Source organism: Coenobita brevimanus, chromosome 51, assembly GCF_032717465.1.
Source record: "Coenobita brevimanus isolate Jiangsu-jjx chromosome 51, ASM3271746v2, whole genome shotgun sequence".
NCBI lineage: Eukaryota > Metazoa > Arthropoda > Malacostraca > Decapoda > Coenobitidae > Coenobita > Coenobita brevimanus.
The window spans coordinates 638,791-656,443 of NC_137004.1; the positions used below are offsets into that span (position 1 = coordinate 638,791).

The following is a 17,653-nucleotide window of genomic DNA, read 5'->3' on the forward strand; positions in this document are numbered from 1 at the left end:
GATGTAGTTTCCAATTTCCACGCGATTAATGCCGGTGTGCCATAAAGATCAGTCTTGGCTCCAACTTCTTCCTCACGCTTAATGATCTCTTGTCTGTCACCCATAATTCCATTCATTCATATGAAGGTGACTCAACGCTTCACAGTTCCTTAACACATAAACACCAGTTCACCAATTTTGATATTTCTAAATTTCAACTTACCACAGCAATCTTCTTAAGTCTATGTAATATCACTGAATGGTGACAAATTAACATGGTCTTATTTAATGCTAGGAAGACCAACTATACTTAATCTCGTAGCTGAGAGACATTTCCTGGTTCCCATTCTATCTTCAGTGCAGCCAATCTCCGTATCTGTAAAAGTACTGAAATTCTCGTTGTTTTGTTTGACGATACCCTTAGTTGGACCTCTCACGTTAGATCACTTAAAAACTTAGATTATTGTACAGAATCCGTACTCTTCACTGGCGAGCAGTTAGCCATAATATACAAGACTCATGTGGCTCTCAGCTCGGATACTTCTCACCCTTGTGGAGTGGATGTGGAGAGGTTGCACTAGAACAACTGGACAAATTTTAGAGCAAAGCTATAGGAAAAAATAATAACTCAGCAGTTACAAATGAACTACCTTTCCTACAAGTAAGACGGAATGTTGCCTCCCTTGTATTGTTTTACAGATACTTTTATGACAAATGCTCAGATGAAGTTGCAAGAACTGTGCCACCTCTCCCTATCTTTCCTCGTGGTGTACGGGCATAAGGTAGCGCTTATGACCTGCCTGGCACACTGACATATTGAAGAACTTCTGCCTACAAGAATTCCATTATTCCCCCAGATGTTTCTCATTGGAACTTGTTTCCCCAGATTAGTTTCCCCTCAAATTTCAGCCTCTACAGAGTTCAAGTCCAACTGTTACTGATTTTATGGAACTGAGGACACCAGTAATCTGATGTACAGAATTATTTTTCAGTATAACTTGTTACACACACACACACACACACACACACACACACACACACGCATATCTATCTATCTATCTATCTCTCTCTCTCTCTCTCTCTCTCTCTCTCTCTCTCTCTCTCTCTCTCTCTCTCTCTCTCTCTCTCTCTCTCTCTCTATATATATATATATATATATATAAGACTCTCTATCAATAAAGAGAGAAAAAGAGAGACAGAGAGGATTCAGTTGATCAAGAGACATGTCCTTGAATTCTCTGTCGCTTTGATCTTAATAGCTAAGTGAATTCAACTGCTTTTCTTCATTTAATACTGCAGCCAATTTTAAAAACTAAAGCTCAGTACAATGTTGGTTTGGGTCACTTGTACCATTTTTTTTTTTTTTTTCAACAATAATGTGGGACAGGTTTCATCCGTTCTTAGCTGATGGACCTGTCTTCATCTTGCCGTCTGCAACAGCAGTTACAGGCGATAAGAGTAAGAATTGTGTGAGGATGAACGTGAGGTTGAGGACTGAAGGTACTGCCTCCAAGGCCGGAGGATTTAAAAGTCTAATTGCCCGGGGTTTACACAGCTGTTGTAGCCTCGCCCAAGAATGTACTGCAGGCGTGCTGGAGCTCCACCCGAGTTAAAATAATAAACTGCATGACTGAGCCGGCATATCCTATAACAACACGCCGACACCAGCACCTCCCCACAGCATTAAGTGTGTAGAGGAAAATCGCCGCAATTTTCCACAGACCTTCCATAACGTGATGAGATAAGAGTCACAGGAGTATCTGTCGGGCTGAACAGGGTTTGGTCACGCTGATGTAGCTCCACCGTTTGGTTTGGTCCGTCAGGTTGGATGTGTGTGATTTACCAGCACGTGTTGGATGTCTGCGTGTATAACAAATGTCACGTCTACGAACCTCCAGAACGAGAAGAGATATTATGCCACCCAGACCCAAGCTAAAACACTTTACCTAACCATGACGCAGTCTTACATTGATCTGACTAATCAAACTCACATTTACCATGTCGCTTATATTCTCACAAAATGGAAGGCAAACGGTTCTCCACTTCGTCCGCGGAGTGGATGGCGGCGTTATACTTCCATGCCTGGGTGTTGGTGCTACCCGGGTTATACCGCTCAAGCCAACACCTCTGAGCAAAGGAAACTGGGGAGGTGGCGTACGCAAAGGAAGTATGGAGATTTATGAGAATGAACCACCGATCCACGTATAACTTTATTTTAGCCAATATGTATACAGGATACTGAATATAAATTTACTCTAAAATTTCCATGGCTAATACAACTAAAAAAAACAAAAAAACTCTTACAAGTCGATTTATATGTTCACGAAAGTATAAACCATAACATGATTTTGTCGTCCAGAATGTTTACCTGACTCTAACTGTTTCTCTGTTTTCTACTTTTTAGGTTCAACGCGGGTCAACGTGTCAATGGTGATTCATTCCATCTTAGTCGACGAAACCAGACAGGTGAGTAAGGTACACACGCTCAGAAAAGTATCGTTACACCTTCTACGCGATACAAACTGACACCACGAATGAAACGACAGATAGCAGCCATACACTGACCCTACCCAGACAGCTGGAGTGTTCAGTATGAAACTCATCGGACCCCCCCTGTAACAGTACTTTTTTGAGTGTGTGTACATAGCTCATTGTATGGAGACTTGAGTAGAGGAAGTTTGAGAGTAAAGACGTATTTTGTACCTTACCTAACTGGATATTTACAGTACTGAGGAAAGTTGGTATTGTGCAGAAGAGTCAGTATTTGTAGTATAGACAAGGAAAATGGCAGTCTTAAGCAGAGTGAGGGATCAGTGGACCTCAGAAACCTGAAAGGAAAAGCAGAGGATGGAAGCAAGAGAAAATATGGTAAGTGTGAAGGAGGGAAAAGACAAAGGTGCGTAGCGTGACATCTAAACAACAGGTGCGGCCAGATTTGACACGCCCTCCTGATACATGTTTACCTTTTAACATATTCATCCAAAACACGTAATGTATTTTATTCTTGCTATCTCCAGACGATTTTATTCAGTATTTGGGGGAACGACTCGAAATGGGTTAGATATTGTCTTCATTGGCTCCGTCGCTACGGACGTGTTTCCTGATGTGAACCAGTAACGTACGCTTAGTGAGTGCGTGACGAGAGAGCAAGCGTTTGTAATGCGCCTGTCATCATAATTTCATCTTGGTGTAAACTTTCAATATTTCTGGTGAGGTAGTTGAACAATAACAGAAGAATAATTAAGCTAAAATATTTACTTTCTCTCTCTCTCTCTCTCTCTCACACACACACACACACACACACACACACACACACACACACACACACACACACACACACACACACACACACACACACACACACACACACACACACACACACACACACACACACACACACACACACACACACACACACACACACACACACACACACACACACACACACACACACACACACACACACACACACACACACACACACACACACACACACACACACACACACACACACACACACACACACACACACACACACACACACACACACACACACACACACACACACACACACACACACACACACACACACACACACACACACACACACACACACACACACACACACACACACACACACACACACACACACACACACACACACACACACACACACACACACACACACACACACACACACACACACACACACACACACACACACACACACACACACACACACACACACACACACACACACACACACACACACACACACACACACACACACACACACACACACACACACACACACACACACACACACACACACACACACACACACACACACACACACACACACACACACACACACACACACACACACACACACACACACACACACACACACACACACACACACACACACACACACACACACACACACACACACACACACACACACACACACACACACACACACACACACACACACACACACACACACACACACACACACACACACACACACACACACACACACACACACACACACACACACACACACACACACACACACACACACACACACACACACACACACACACACACACACACACACACACACACACACACACACACACACACACACACACACACACACACACACACACACACACACACACACACACACACACACACACACACACACACACACACACACACACACACACACACACACACACACACACACACACACACACACACACACACACACACACACACACACACACACACACACACACACACACACACACACACACACACACACACACACACACACACACACTTGGACCGCGGGCGCGCACTCATCATACGAAAGTGAAAAACAACTCATACCTCACGTGTGTAACTTTCATAGTGCTTCAAATCAGTTTCATAGTGAAGCATGTCAATTGAAGCCCTCGGTACATTCCCATGGAAAGCTGGGATTCCAAGGGTTTTTTTTTTGGTCTCATGAGTAAATACATATAGCTAAAAACAAAATTTATTGGATGTATCTACTACCTACTGAAAGAATCTCTTCTCTATCTCACATAGTAGAAAAGTTATTAGCCTCTGAAAATCATTGCTTTGGGGCCGTGTCGTGTCGGGTATTGTCGAGCCACTCATGCCTCAGCTGAACGGAAACATCACTTTGCCACGCTTGCTCGCTTGCTCGTAATAAATCCAGCTTAAGGTACCGAGAATACAGTTTTCAAATCCGTCATTCGGTTGAAGGAGTTCAAAAGGCAATATTCTTTCATAACAGATATTTCTTCAAACATATGAGAAATTGATATTTTCCCAAGCATATGAGGATGCGATATTATTCCATACACATAATGTGATACGCTCCTATGCTTATGAGGAGGAGATATTTTTCCCCAGCTAAAGGCGGTGAATCACTGACAGAGCCTCTGACCACAGGTGCTGGAGGTGTCCGGGATGCTGATGCAGGAGTGGGATGATCCGAGCCTCTCCTTCCTGGGCACCAGCGAGGACCTCCTACCTTCCATCACCCTGGCAGGTTAGTGACAGGCGGCTTCCCTCAGGCATTAGGCTTAGCAGAACCAAACCTACCCTTACCAAAGGGTAAATACCCGTCCCCGAGCCCCTCCGGGGCGGGGACGGGTATTGTTTTCACTCGGTTGTCTATTTGTTTGTTTGTTTGTTTGTTAGCAACTTCACGCAGAAAGTAGTGGTGAGATGTTTACTAATATTACAGGGATGATGGACTATGACCTGGTCACCTGATTAAGTATTGGGCCAAATTGGGCCAAGGCCCAGACTGTAGGCCCAAAAAATGTATTAAAAAAAAAAAAATCGTTTTTTCGTCATAACTCCTTCCAGATTCGTCATATCGACAGGAAGCCAAAACCCACAGGTGCACCTTTCAATTCTGCATCTTATAACATGCCTCATTACATCTGGAGGTCGCCTCCAGTTAGTAGTAGGGGGGTCAGTGTCAGGTGGGTCGGACCTAAAATTTCAAATGGGCATAAAATCGTCAATTTTCACCCAATATACTCTAACTTTGATATGTGACACCTTCGACTAGATATGCTGTTGTGTTTATAGGTCATCACTAAAATGACTGCCGGGGGAGGGTTTTTGTGCCTTGGCACCGCTTCTTGTTCAACTTGCCTTACTTTATCCTGACCTAGTCTATCTAGTCCTGACTTCCTCTACATCGCTGTGGTAGGTCAGTGCAAGGGTGGACTCTACATAACCTAACTTAACCTATCTAACTTAGAGTCGGCTTTAACTCCTTCAGTTCAGGTGACTATATTCAGCTTATATATATATATATATATATATATATATATATATATATATATATATATATATATCATATATACATAGAGAGAGAGAGAGAGAGAGAGAGAATGTCCCTCATTACCCCTTTCACTACTTGAGGACTCTCCTACGGCAATTCAGGTAAAAAAAAAACAAAAAAAACCTCATCAGAGTGACGGTGTTAACATTTCTCACCACATCTTTGCCACCTGGTACTCTGTTCTCCCATCCCTTTCACACTCTCCAAACTCGACACATTGTAACCCCCATATATTCTATTACCGCAGGTCTACCACTCTTTTTCATAGTGTAGTGTTTTTCTTTCCAATTATTTCATTGACACTGATGCATTTTCTGCCATTTTTTATATATTCAAAACCACTCAGTTCATGTTCACACGTACAGCCATCAGGAACAGTTTACTGATACTCCTCTGCCAGCAGTGACAATGGAAGGTGTCACTTGAAGTGTTGTTATATGACAGGAATATGAAACACACAACGAAAGAATATAAGACGGAGCGATATTCTCCGACGTTTGGGAGGAATTAGAAACACGGAAGGCAGGGCACAATACAGGCAGAGGATTGTCGGCGGACTTTTGGTCATGGCTGAGCATATATACGTCTTGGTGGTGGCTGAGTGGAATGCCGTTCGGAAGGATGAGCGTTCAAGTTTCGACATTTTGCGGAGTATACTCGTAGTCTGAGGAGCTGCTTTTCTCCATGACTCACCTTCATGCCATGAAAACCTTCCCGCCATCCACAACATACCACAGTTGAGACATCGGATGTTAGTTCCCAAGCGGACTGTTAGGCAAATGTATGTTAATGGACTGCTGGATCTCAGGAACCGACATCCAGTTATATGTCTGTCCAAAATTTGGGCAAATACTGACAGGTGACATGACAACATATGAAGTGTTTTTTCACGATTATTTGTGTGTGTGTGTGTGTGTGTGTGTGTGTGTGTGTGTGTTGTGGTTATTATTATTTGCATATTTTTGTTTTTTTGTTTTTTTCTTCAATGTTGGGTGCATAATGCTGTCTGTAGAGATTCTCTTTACCCTTAGTTATCATGTACAGCAATTAGACAGAACTGAGTATGCTCCAGTAAGCGATATTATTCGACTTAAGAATGAGTTTCCGTTTTCAGGTGTACCAATATCTTAACAGGTGTAGAAATTTGGAATCAATTGGCAAACCTGTGTGACTGACAATTTTTAGATACTAACTGCATAAGTCTAATCTGTTTTTAGTTCACGAGATCGCATGAGATTATGATTGTAGATATTACGAACGGCAGACAGCTATATACAGTATCCTGAACATTGCCCTGATAGTACCAACATTTTTTTCATATCACTTTGACCAGATATATCAAGTAAAATTCTGTTAGTCAGAGAGAAAGTGAAGTTTGAAAATATAAGCTGTTTCTTGACCTAATCGAATTGCCGTCGCTGTAAACGTAGCCTGCAAAAGAGGGACTGCGATTATAGGGGCTTGTATACATGCTTTCTCACACGCTTATTTACCATTTCGTTAGCCTAACACTCATCCAACATTCTAACTTCCTTCCCTATGCCCTTTTCTCCACCATATCGGAATCCATTCTCTCAGTGTGACCGTACAATGTAAGCTCACCCTCATCTAGTCATCATATATCACAAGACATTCTGTATCCCACAACTCTCACAAAAGCCTAAAGAATACAATTTTTTCCCATTCCAATCAACACAACCAACAGTGACATTTCCACTGCTTTCACTCTTGACTTTGCTCACTCACACCTTAACCATGTTTTACACCTGTGCTATAAAGTAGGCATTAACCTACTTTTGTGTAACTGCTTTGCATCCTCCATGCTCATTCCTCTGTTTCGTATCAGGTTTTTCATAATAGTGACTAACTTTTTTTTTTCTCTTGAGCCATTCAATGCTCCACTTCTCTTACAGACTTTAATCTTCTTTTACTGCATCGAAGTAGGTGGTAGGCTGTGGCGACCATCATCCACTCACCTGACGTAGTGCTGCCTACTTCCTCCTTGTTCTCTGTCTTTCGTCTGCTGTGTCTGCCCTCCTCTCTTCCTATTTCTTCAGTCCTTCATGTTACCTATTACTACTCATGGGTCTACTTCAGGTGGCACTACGCTGAGTGACATGCCGAATGGTTTCTTTTAAATCAGGAAACTACTTACAAAGCTGGGTGGGAACCATATAACCATATAACAAGGTGAAGTGGACCTTGCTATGGTGCCCATGTTAACGTAGTGGAGAGACGCAAATGTGGCGTCCATTTAGGAACCAAACCTTCACACCTTTCCCCGCGCCTCGCTGTGACGAGGTGATGTCTGCCGCTGGGGAGGATCTGTTAACTGAATGGAATGTCCCTGCAGGGAGGGTTGCTTACATGCACTCGACGGGTCTGCTCGACCAGACAGAGTGGGATTAATCAACAACAACTGCATCAAAACACTGTACTTAAAGTCTCTCCATTGGCTAGCACATCTCACTGTCACCTCTCCTAATAACAATCCCATTACTGTTACCTACATTTAATTACATGCTTTGCTGCTCACAGCCATTCATAAACTTTGAACTAGACTGTAATGATATTTTTCATTGTAAGCAGGCAGTAGAGCATCATCTGCTGATAACATAACTAATCTATTCCCCACCATTCATCACCAGTCCCATCCTATTTACCACAACACGTGTTTTGATGTCTCTCGTAACTCCATCCATACGTATACTGAACAACCATGGAGATGTTACACACTCTTGTCGCACTCCAGCTGTTCCTCATCTGTGTTATTTCAAGAGAATGACAGATTGTACTTGGTAATGAAATATTAACGCCGCCTTGAAGTGCAAAGCATAGAGAGAATGTAGTCAATCTTTGTGGATTTTCTTTTGACAGTCAGAATTACTGTACACTATCTCGTCTTTTTTTTTTTTTTTTTTTTTTTTTTTTTGTAGCAATATAAAGACAGCATCATATTCATAAGCATGGGAGATATTGTACGAGACTAAGTCACAGACGTGTTTGCTGTCACCCCGTTGCAGGCCCGGCTGGTGCAGCGATCAGGAACCAGGTGTGGTGCCCAGACCTAACAGCTGGTCAGCAGGCCCGGCCCAGGGGGCAGGACGCTGAGTTCCTCAGGATCAGCAGACACGGCCACGTCTCTTGGTCACAGAGGTGAGTCGATGGAGTTGGGGGGGAGGGAGGATTGAAAGGAAGAGAGGATCTATTATAAGGTATGGAGGGTGGGGGGAAGAGGGACGTGAGGGAGGAAGGTGGGATAAGAAATTAAGCATGAGTGGGAGTGGTGGGAGGGAGAACTATATGATAGGAGCTGGGGAGAGAGAAAGAGAAAGGATAGTGGTAAGTCTCCTATTTCCTTCTTACACTCAACCCTGAAAGAGGTGCTGAACTTGCCAGGACTGTGTTATTTTACTAATGATTTTGTCGATAAACTGAGAGGTATAAATGTAACTTGCATCTTGTTGGCTTAAGGTGTGGCAGGAGTACTGGCGGTGATGGCAGCCAAGTTGCTCACTTGTAATTGTCACTTAACAAACTTAAGTAGTGAGCAAGGCCATCGTAGTGTCCTTGCAAATTCATAGAGCTGTATGGTCTCTCTCTCTCTCTCTCTCTCTCTGTGAATGTGTGTGTGTGTGGGGGGGGGGGGACTCTATGCGTAGACTTAGCAGTCAGTTCTCCGAGGCCTGGCAGTCCTATTACGTGGCTCACAGCTGCACACGTCACCAGTTTGGCATTAATATCCACCATCAGCGTTGAAGGCATGCCAGGCCTGTCTCATCCAGGACTGGTACGTTGGTATTAGTGTCGAGTATTTTTATGACATGTCGGTAGGCTTTGCGCAAGACCAGTAAATTCTGTTTTAGCGAAATTCAGTTCATCAAACGGATCCTTCGCCCAGACTGGGACCGAACTCGCGTTATTTCAGATAACGAACGGCCTCTCTAAGCTTTGTTTTATAAAGATTCTTTTTTCATCATATTGTTAAGACTTAAGAGTCGACACACAGGAGAATAATCCTCGGGTCTCTCACAGACCCAAAACCCTCATTGCAAGTGCACCAAGTCAACGGCATCACTTGGAACACCAAAAGTTTTATACCACCTACTGGACACAGAAGTTGTTTACTACAGTCCTATGCATCCTTACTGCACGCAACAAGGATCACGTTAATGCAGCAAGACCCACCGTTGCAACACCGCCAGCAGAGCCTGGCAACAAGCAGCGGTAAACGTGATGGAGCTTATATCATTATGCAGAAGATACGAAATGTCATCACCTTTACTGACATATGACTCGCTATATGGGCGTTGTCTTCACCACAGACCACACTGCTGAAATGACAGCAGAGGGCATTCTTCAAGAGAGTCATTTCAAAATTTTGCACATTTAACTGTGCGACAGAATTCACAAGAGAGTTCTGTAGTAAGGCACGGGATCTAATCACAACCAAAACTACATACATATCCTCGTATAAGGAAATCCGTCTGCAAACGAGGCCACTGTACCATTACCTGGCAGCTCAGGTGCTGCCTCATGCTACACGAGTCTGATTCCTTGTTCATTCAGATCGAGTTAATACAGTGAAGGTTTCAACATTTCACATTCCCAGTACACAGGTTGGTCACCATGAAGGCTCCAGTTCGACAGACCGTACATTATAATTCCCTGCTGTATCTTCCCTCGCCATTACGACATCTATCCCACCCACCCCATGTACAATACTTCCACCACCTACTCACACGACCGAACCTTGTCTAGACGTTGCAACACACACGGCTGGACGTGCAGGCTCTTTTTAATCCATTTCAAGTGGAACAAGTGGCGGTGGCAAATCTGAACCTTCCATGGACGGGGAATGACAAACTTCAAACAGGTTGTAATACACCGAACTATACACCACATCAGATAAAATAAATGCACCCCCACAAAACGCTGGGCTAAAATGGGTAGCTAGACAAAGACACCAAGACTCAAGCATGTCCCTCTACATCAGTTAAAAGATCTCATCACCTGTGCCATTAACACCACCAAATAGGTTACCCTTTACACCCAAATCATCCCTCTACCAAGACCACACCACCACCAACCAACCATACAGTTTCTAAGGAAATTTCGCATCATCCTACACCAGTGTTTCTCAGCCTTTATACCCTTATGGAACCCTTGAAATAATTTTCATGTCTCAGGGAACCCTTACATAAAAATTATTATATATCATTTTTATCTTTCTTTCTCCTGTATAAATTTAAAGTTTACAAGAACATAATGTATTTTTTCTGATAGCTGGTATAAGCAAAGGATAACTTACATTTATCTCAAGTTTATTGACAATACAAAAAAATATTAATAAATACAAATAAATAATTGAAATAAAACTGCTTGTTCAAGAGACCTCATATGGAGGTGTTCATTCACACAGAAAAATAACCAAGATCATATAAAACACATATAAACAGAACGAATATAGTTAATAACAATTACTACTTCTACAATAACTTGATAAATAAAACTAAAACAAATAAAACAAGCAAATTAAGGCAAACAGAAGAATTAACTTTGGAAGAGAGAGAGAGAGAGAGAGAGAGAGAGAGAGAGAGAGAGAGAGAGAAACACACACACACAAATTTCTCATAAACTAACACAATCATAAACATACTTAAACTGTTCAAATTCATATAAAATCCCTAAATGATGGGTAACACTTGCTAAATAACGTGGGTGAATGAGGGACTGTACCAGCACGCCAGGGAGTACGGTACATACGGGACTGCTGGAGACCGTGCATGTGTCCTGTACTCGAGTGAGTCACTTGATACATGAATCCGTCACGTATAGCTCCTGTTTACTGATCACCAAAGGCGGTTTCACACTGACGCCGTAAAGACGTCGCTAAGTATATTCCCTATTATTATTATTATACTTTTAAATGATATAACAGGTTGAATTTAAGATAATGCCCAAGAATTTTCCAAAAAAAATACCGTACGTGTATAGCAAAATTACGAATATGAAATTAAACACAAAAATGACTTAAAAATGCATTTACATATGATTAGCCTATTTAGCACAGTTTCTCTCGGAACCCCTAGCGACTTCTCGCGGAACCCTAGGGTTCCGGGGAACCCCGGTTGAGAAACCCTGTCCTACACCTCACGTTCCTGTGACACCAACCACCACCCCTCCCACCCACCATCGACAGCTCAATATCCCTGTACCATTACCATAAAAATAAATACATAAATAAATAAAGTGAAAAATAAAAATAAAATAAATGATTTTCTCCCTACGTGTCAAGTGGGGTTGGTGGAGGATTAGTGCCCCTCCCTGTAAAACAATTAACTCTAAGCCCTTGGCCACCCCGTTTGGGATACATGGCGTCTGGCAATGAATGGATGATGAATGAAATGATTTTTGCCTTAATGACGCGCCTTCGGGACAAAAGTCGATTAAAAAAAAAAAAAAGATCTACTGGGCCATGCATACTATTTGAGCGGTGTCAGTTCACTGGCTTGGATCAGTTCACCGAGGCGGAGTGATCCATGGGTTCTCAAAGAGGAATCTGTTAAACACGTCCCCATGCCGTCAGTCACAGGGGCAGTATCTCTGGCACAGTACTGATGATTGAGCCATGACTGCCAATTGTGAACACTGTCACCACAAAAACACTCCAACCCAAGTTCATCAAGCAAATCCTGAAGAAATCTTAAGAGCAGCAAAACAAAAGAGCACCTCTTACATTCACATGTAATAGATCGTGACTGCAGGCCTATACAGCAAGAATAACAATCGACGCACCAAATTAACATCCCCCTCTCTCCAGTGTCTCTCATTCCCATACTCTCTGCGCGGTTTTTTATATTTTTTTTTTAATAACAGAACAGAGGAAGGAAAAACAAATAGGTAAAAAAAAAATAATCCATACACCAGATTACTGGTGTCCTCTATTCAAAAAATATCTGTAACAGTTGGACTTGAACTGCTGTTGGTTGAAGTTTGGAGGGAAACAACTCTGGGGAAGCGATTTCCAGAGAGATACAGTTCGAGGAATGAAAGAGTTCTGATAGGCGGAAGTTCTGCAATATGGCTGAGTGACGTTTCAGTCATGAGCGCTGCCAGATGCCCGTGTAGCACGAGAGAAGGCATGAAGAGGTGGCACAATGGGTGCAACTTCGTCTGAGCATTTGCCGTAAAAATACCTGTAAAATAATGCAAGGGAGGCAACATTCCTTCTTACTTGTAGGGGAGCTAGTTTATTTATAATAGCAGGGTTATTAATAATTCCATCAGCTTTATTCTGAATTTTGTCCAGTTGTTTTAGTGCAACCTCTCCACATCCACTCCACAAGGGTGAGCAATATTCAATCTGAGAGCGCACATGAGTCTTATAAATTATAGTTAACCTCTCGTCAGTGAAGAAGTTACGGACTCTGTACAATAATCCAAGTTTCTTTGAGTCAGTTTTGGCAAGTGATCTGACATGAGAGGTCCAGCTGTGGGCGTTGTTGAGACACAGAGAATTTCAATACTTTTGGAGATGGGAATATTAGTAGCACTGAAGGTAATATACGAATCTGGCAATATCTGTCTATTAGTAAATTGTATATATTTGGTTTTACTAGCATTTAATGAGACAAGGTTGTTTTGTCCCCATTCACTGATTGTAGATAAGTTTTGATTCATGGAGATGGCTGTACTGAGTTGAGAGTTAGAGATATTAGACTTTGTAAATTGGTGTCTGAGTGTGAATGAACTATGAAGTGTTGAGTCATCTGCATATGAATGGATGGGATTGTGGGTGACAGATAAGAGATCATTAATATGAACCAGGAACAGGGTTGGCGCCAGAACTAATCCCTGTAGCGTGCCGGCGTTAATTGAGTGGAATTTGGAATATACATCATATACTTTTACTCTAATTTTTCTGTCGCTGAGATATGAGGAAAGCAAAGGAAAAAAAGATGTTGGTCCATAGCAAGGGAGTTTGGATAACAGGGAACGGTGCCATACTCTATCTAATGCTTTAGAAATATCAAGGGCTACTGCATGAGTTTCTCCATGTAAGTCGATTGATTGATGATGTATGTCAGTGGTGGATCTTTCGTGGCGAAAACCATATTGTCTATCACTAATTAAGTTGTTGGATTTAAGATGTTTAACTATGCGCTTATTAATTAAAATTTCAAGTACTTTACTAAAAGACGATGTGACAGCTATTGGTCTGTAATCAGAGGGGTCAGAGGAACTTCCTTTCTTTGAGACTGGATGGATATTGGCTTCTTTCCATGAATTAGGGAATGAAGAAGTATGTATGCATAGTCTGAATAATGTAGCTAGAACAGAGGCAAGTTTTGGGGAACACTTTTTCAGAACAATTAGAGGAATTCCATCTGGTCCTGGAGCTTTGTTGATAGGTAAATTGTCTAGGATGGATTTTAAGTGTCTTGTCTGAATTCTAGGTGGAACAGTTTCGGGAGGGACAAATTCTAGCACTGGGACGTTCTGGCTGACTTCCTCTATGGTAGAATTTCTGGCAAATGTACTGGCAAAGATATCTGCTTTCCCACGCAGGTCATTTATAATGTTACGTACCATAGGAAGATTTTAGTGGGGGAATGGATGATGTCTTGTTAAAGTTATTATTGAAAGATTTAAGAGTTGACCAGAATATTCTATTTTCATTTGGGTTGTCAAGTAATTTTGATGCTTGATTTTGAAGAAAGTTTGATAAAGCAAGGTTTATTACAGCTTTTGCATTGTTACTAGCAATTTTAAATTGAGAGAGTGATTCAGATGTTTTTTATTTTAAGTAAGAGTTATATGATAATGACTTTTGAGCTGTTGTTCTGGCACAGTTGCTATCAAACCATTTTGGAGAGTTCAATCTTTTAGTGAACTGTTGACTTGGTATGAATAAATCCATACCAGCTAGTATTAAGTCACAAATGTGGGACTGGGTATAATTGGCATCACTAGAGAAGAAAGACTGCCATGGAATGTCAGCAAGATAATTTCTAAATCCATTCCAGTCTGCCCTATCAAAGTGCCATCGGGTCACCCTGACAGGTTCAGAACGGGGATGGTTGGGGGGGCTAACTAATGAGGCTTTGATGAGATTGTGGTCAGGATCCAAGTGGTGACAGTACCTTTCTCCTGTATTGATCTGGATTATTTGTCAGGAATAGATCCAAGAGATGGGCATTGTGGTCAGGGTTATCTGGTATTCTGGTTGGTTGCGTTACCAGCTGTGTGAGATTAAACGATTCTGCAAACAGCTTGCACTCAAGACCAGCATTGTCAGTCCTGGCAGAATGCAATAACCATTCTACTTTATGTAGGTTAAAGTCACCCAAATTGGTAATTTCGGTGCTAAGGGCAAGGTTAAGGCTACTCAGCTGTGTGGATATGGAGTCAAATACACTGGGTTCTGAAGAAGCATTGGGGGAACAGTTTTTTTGTGTGTGTGTCAGACACTGGGCATAGGCTTCACAGCCTGCTTTCAAGGCCCAGTAGTCCTCCTACATACCATAAACCTCTACATGTCACCACTTCGGTGCTAACACCCATCATCCATACTGAATACATGCTAGGACTGTCTCATACAGGACTGGTGTACTGTACTGGTATTAGCAGGGGTATTTTTATGACATGTCGGTGGGTCTTCTGGTGGATCAGTAAAGTTTGCTTTTTATTAAATTCAAATCCTTAAACTGTTCCCTGCCCCAGCGGAGATTTGAACTTGGGTCCGGTAGGACTGCAGCCCACCTCTCTACCGACTGAGCTACCGCCACCTCCAGATATATTTGGTATTATTTAGACAATTTAGTTTGTACAATGAGTAATCAAAACTGGATGAAGTGAAGTTTATAATAGTGTCAACTGCATATTGAGATTTGATATAACAACAGGTGCCACCCTTGTTATGGAAATTTGTGAGGAGATGGTAACCAGGAAAACAAAATGGGGATATTTCTGTAGAGGGTGAGATTTGTGGTTCTGTGAGGAATACGGCCAGAGGGGATATGGACCGTAGGAAAAAATGAACTGAGTTTAGGTTGGTGCTAAGGCCACGGATATTGGTAAAATATCAGGCCGCACCTTAACTTCTCTGCTGACGAGCATGATTGGGAATTGCAACAGTCGCTGCCGGCACAGTGGCTTAATGGCGACCAGGAGGAACCTGTGCTGCCAGCCCTACCCTGCCTGTGGTAGCAATCCTAGGTACCACCTCGTCTGATAGCAATATTGCAGCGGCCATTGCTAAAGGGAGTGGGAATAGAAGGTGTGATATCTTATGTGCATGTAGTGTGGTGTAGACAGTTGAAGGTAGAGGTATTAAGAGTATGCTGGCCTACTGTCTGTGTAAATGAGAGCACTGAAAATGTTCAGCAAAGGAAGATGATCAGAATCAAGTCCTGAGGACTGGTGGACGGGAGTTCGCGCCTTGCTCAGGTTGCGAAAAGTTTCACTGACGAAGTGGGTGGTTACTGTCCCCCTTGAGCAAGGGGACGGGTGTGTGCGTGTGTGAAGGTCACAGCCTTGCCCTTAGATCGGACTATATGAGCTCTCAGCTCCCTTCCGGGAGGGTAAAAGCTGACGATCACGACCATCAAGTGATCCTGACCGACCCGGTAAATTATACACACACACACACACACACACACACACACACACACACACACACACACACACACACACACACACACACACACACACACACACACACACACAGAGGCGTTCCCCGGGTGGCGTATACGGAAGCACTGGGTCTGTCAACAAGAGGTTATAGGTTTGGTTCCCGGGCCAACCCAGGCATTCGGGTAGGATTTCTTTCCCCCAAACTGTATTCATCTGCAGCTATAATATGGACCTGATTTTGTGACTCGACGGTTGCATGATGTAGCCATGGGGACGTTTTACTGAGTGCTTTCCTTGCCAGTTATGCCTGATGCGCGTTGACTGTGACTTAGCTATCAGTACATGGGAAGGTTTGTTTGTATAGAAATTTGAAATGACTAAGATATGATGGGGGAGTTACCAGTAAGTTAGTGAATATGGTGATGGTTGTAATGATCAGGTGGAGATAGGGGTGATACGGGTGGCAGTGGCGGTAGAGCTGACAGAACTGGTGGTTGTGATCAGAATTGGTGGTGACAGTGGATGCTTTGGAGGTGGGTGCGGCAGGTTGAGTGTTATGACGTAGGTGTTGGAGGGTTTGGTGATGCCAGGTATAAACCAACAGTGGCGAAGGCAAGTTATCATTGTTCCATATTGCATTGCCCTGTAATTGTCAGTACCGTTCATGGTGATACACCTTGACTTTCTCATCAGGTGCGTACGGAACCATGGTTAAAATGTTCAGTTCAGCCATTTAAGAACTGACTAGCCTTTTTCCACTGAGTGTCATTATGTGAGCAAGAAATCCCAGCCACTCCTTGATATAAACCCTGTGTCGGCCACATCCTCTTTGGTTTAACAACATCCACTACATCCCCAGCCATTGATTGAACATTCTTAATCCACTAGATCACCAGGCATCCATTTCTTGGTTAACTGGTTACCACTCAGAGTAGTAAACGAGTTTCTGGATTATAGGAAACGATATTCAGGACGTTGGTTATATATGAACAGGAAAAGAAGGAACGGTACTAGTTCATTTCAACAATTTTATGTACCCTAGTATTATACGACTGGCAGAGGTGTCATTAGGTGTAACTGATGGTCTGCAAGTAAGCTATTATGCTACTGATTTTCCAGTATGAGATTCTTGTTTATAGTAGGAACTGTTTAGGGATT

At 42.6% G+C, this 17,653-nt stretch overlaps 1 protein-coding gene across 2 annotated transcripts in view; it reads left to right on the forward strand.

Moving 5' to 3' along the window:
* LOC145399965 (glycine receptor subunit alpha-3-like) overlaps positions 1-17,653 on the forward strand; it is a 74,813-nt gene that overhangs the window by 41,344 nt on the left and 15,816 nt on the right. For both annotated transcript variants that reach the window (XM_080272459.1, XM_080272460.1), the window contains exons 3-5: positions 2,384-2,445; positions 4,948-5,047; positions 8,881-9,013. In XM_080272459.1, coding sequence (XP_080128585.1) covers positions 2,384-2,445; positions 4,948-5,047; positions 8,881-9,013 — 295 coding nt within the window. The remainder of the gene's footprint in view (positions 1-2,383; positions 2,446-4,947; positions 5,048-8,880; positions 9,014-17,653) is intronic.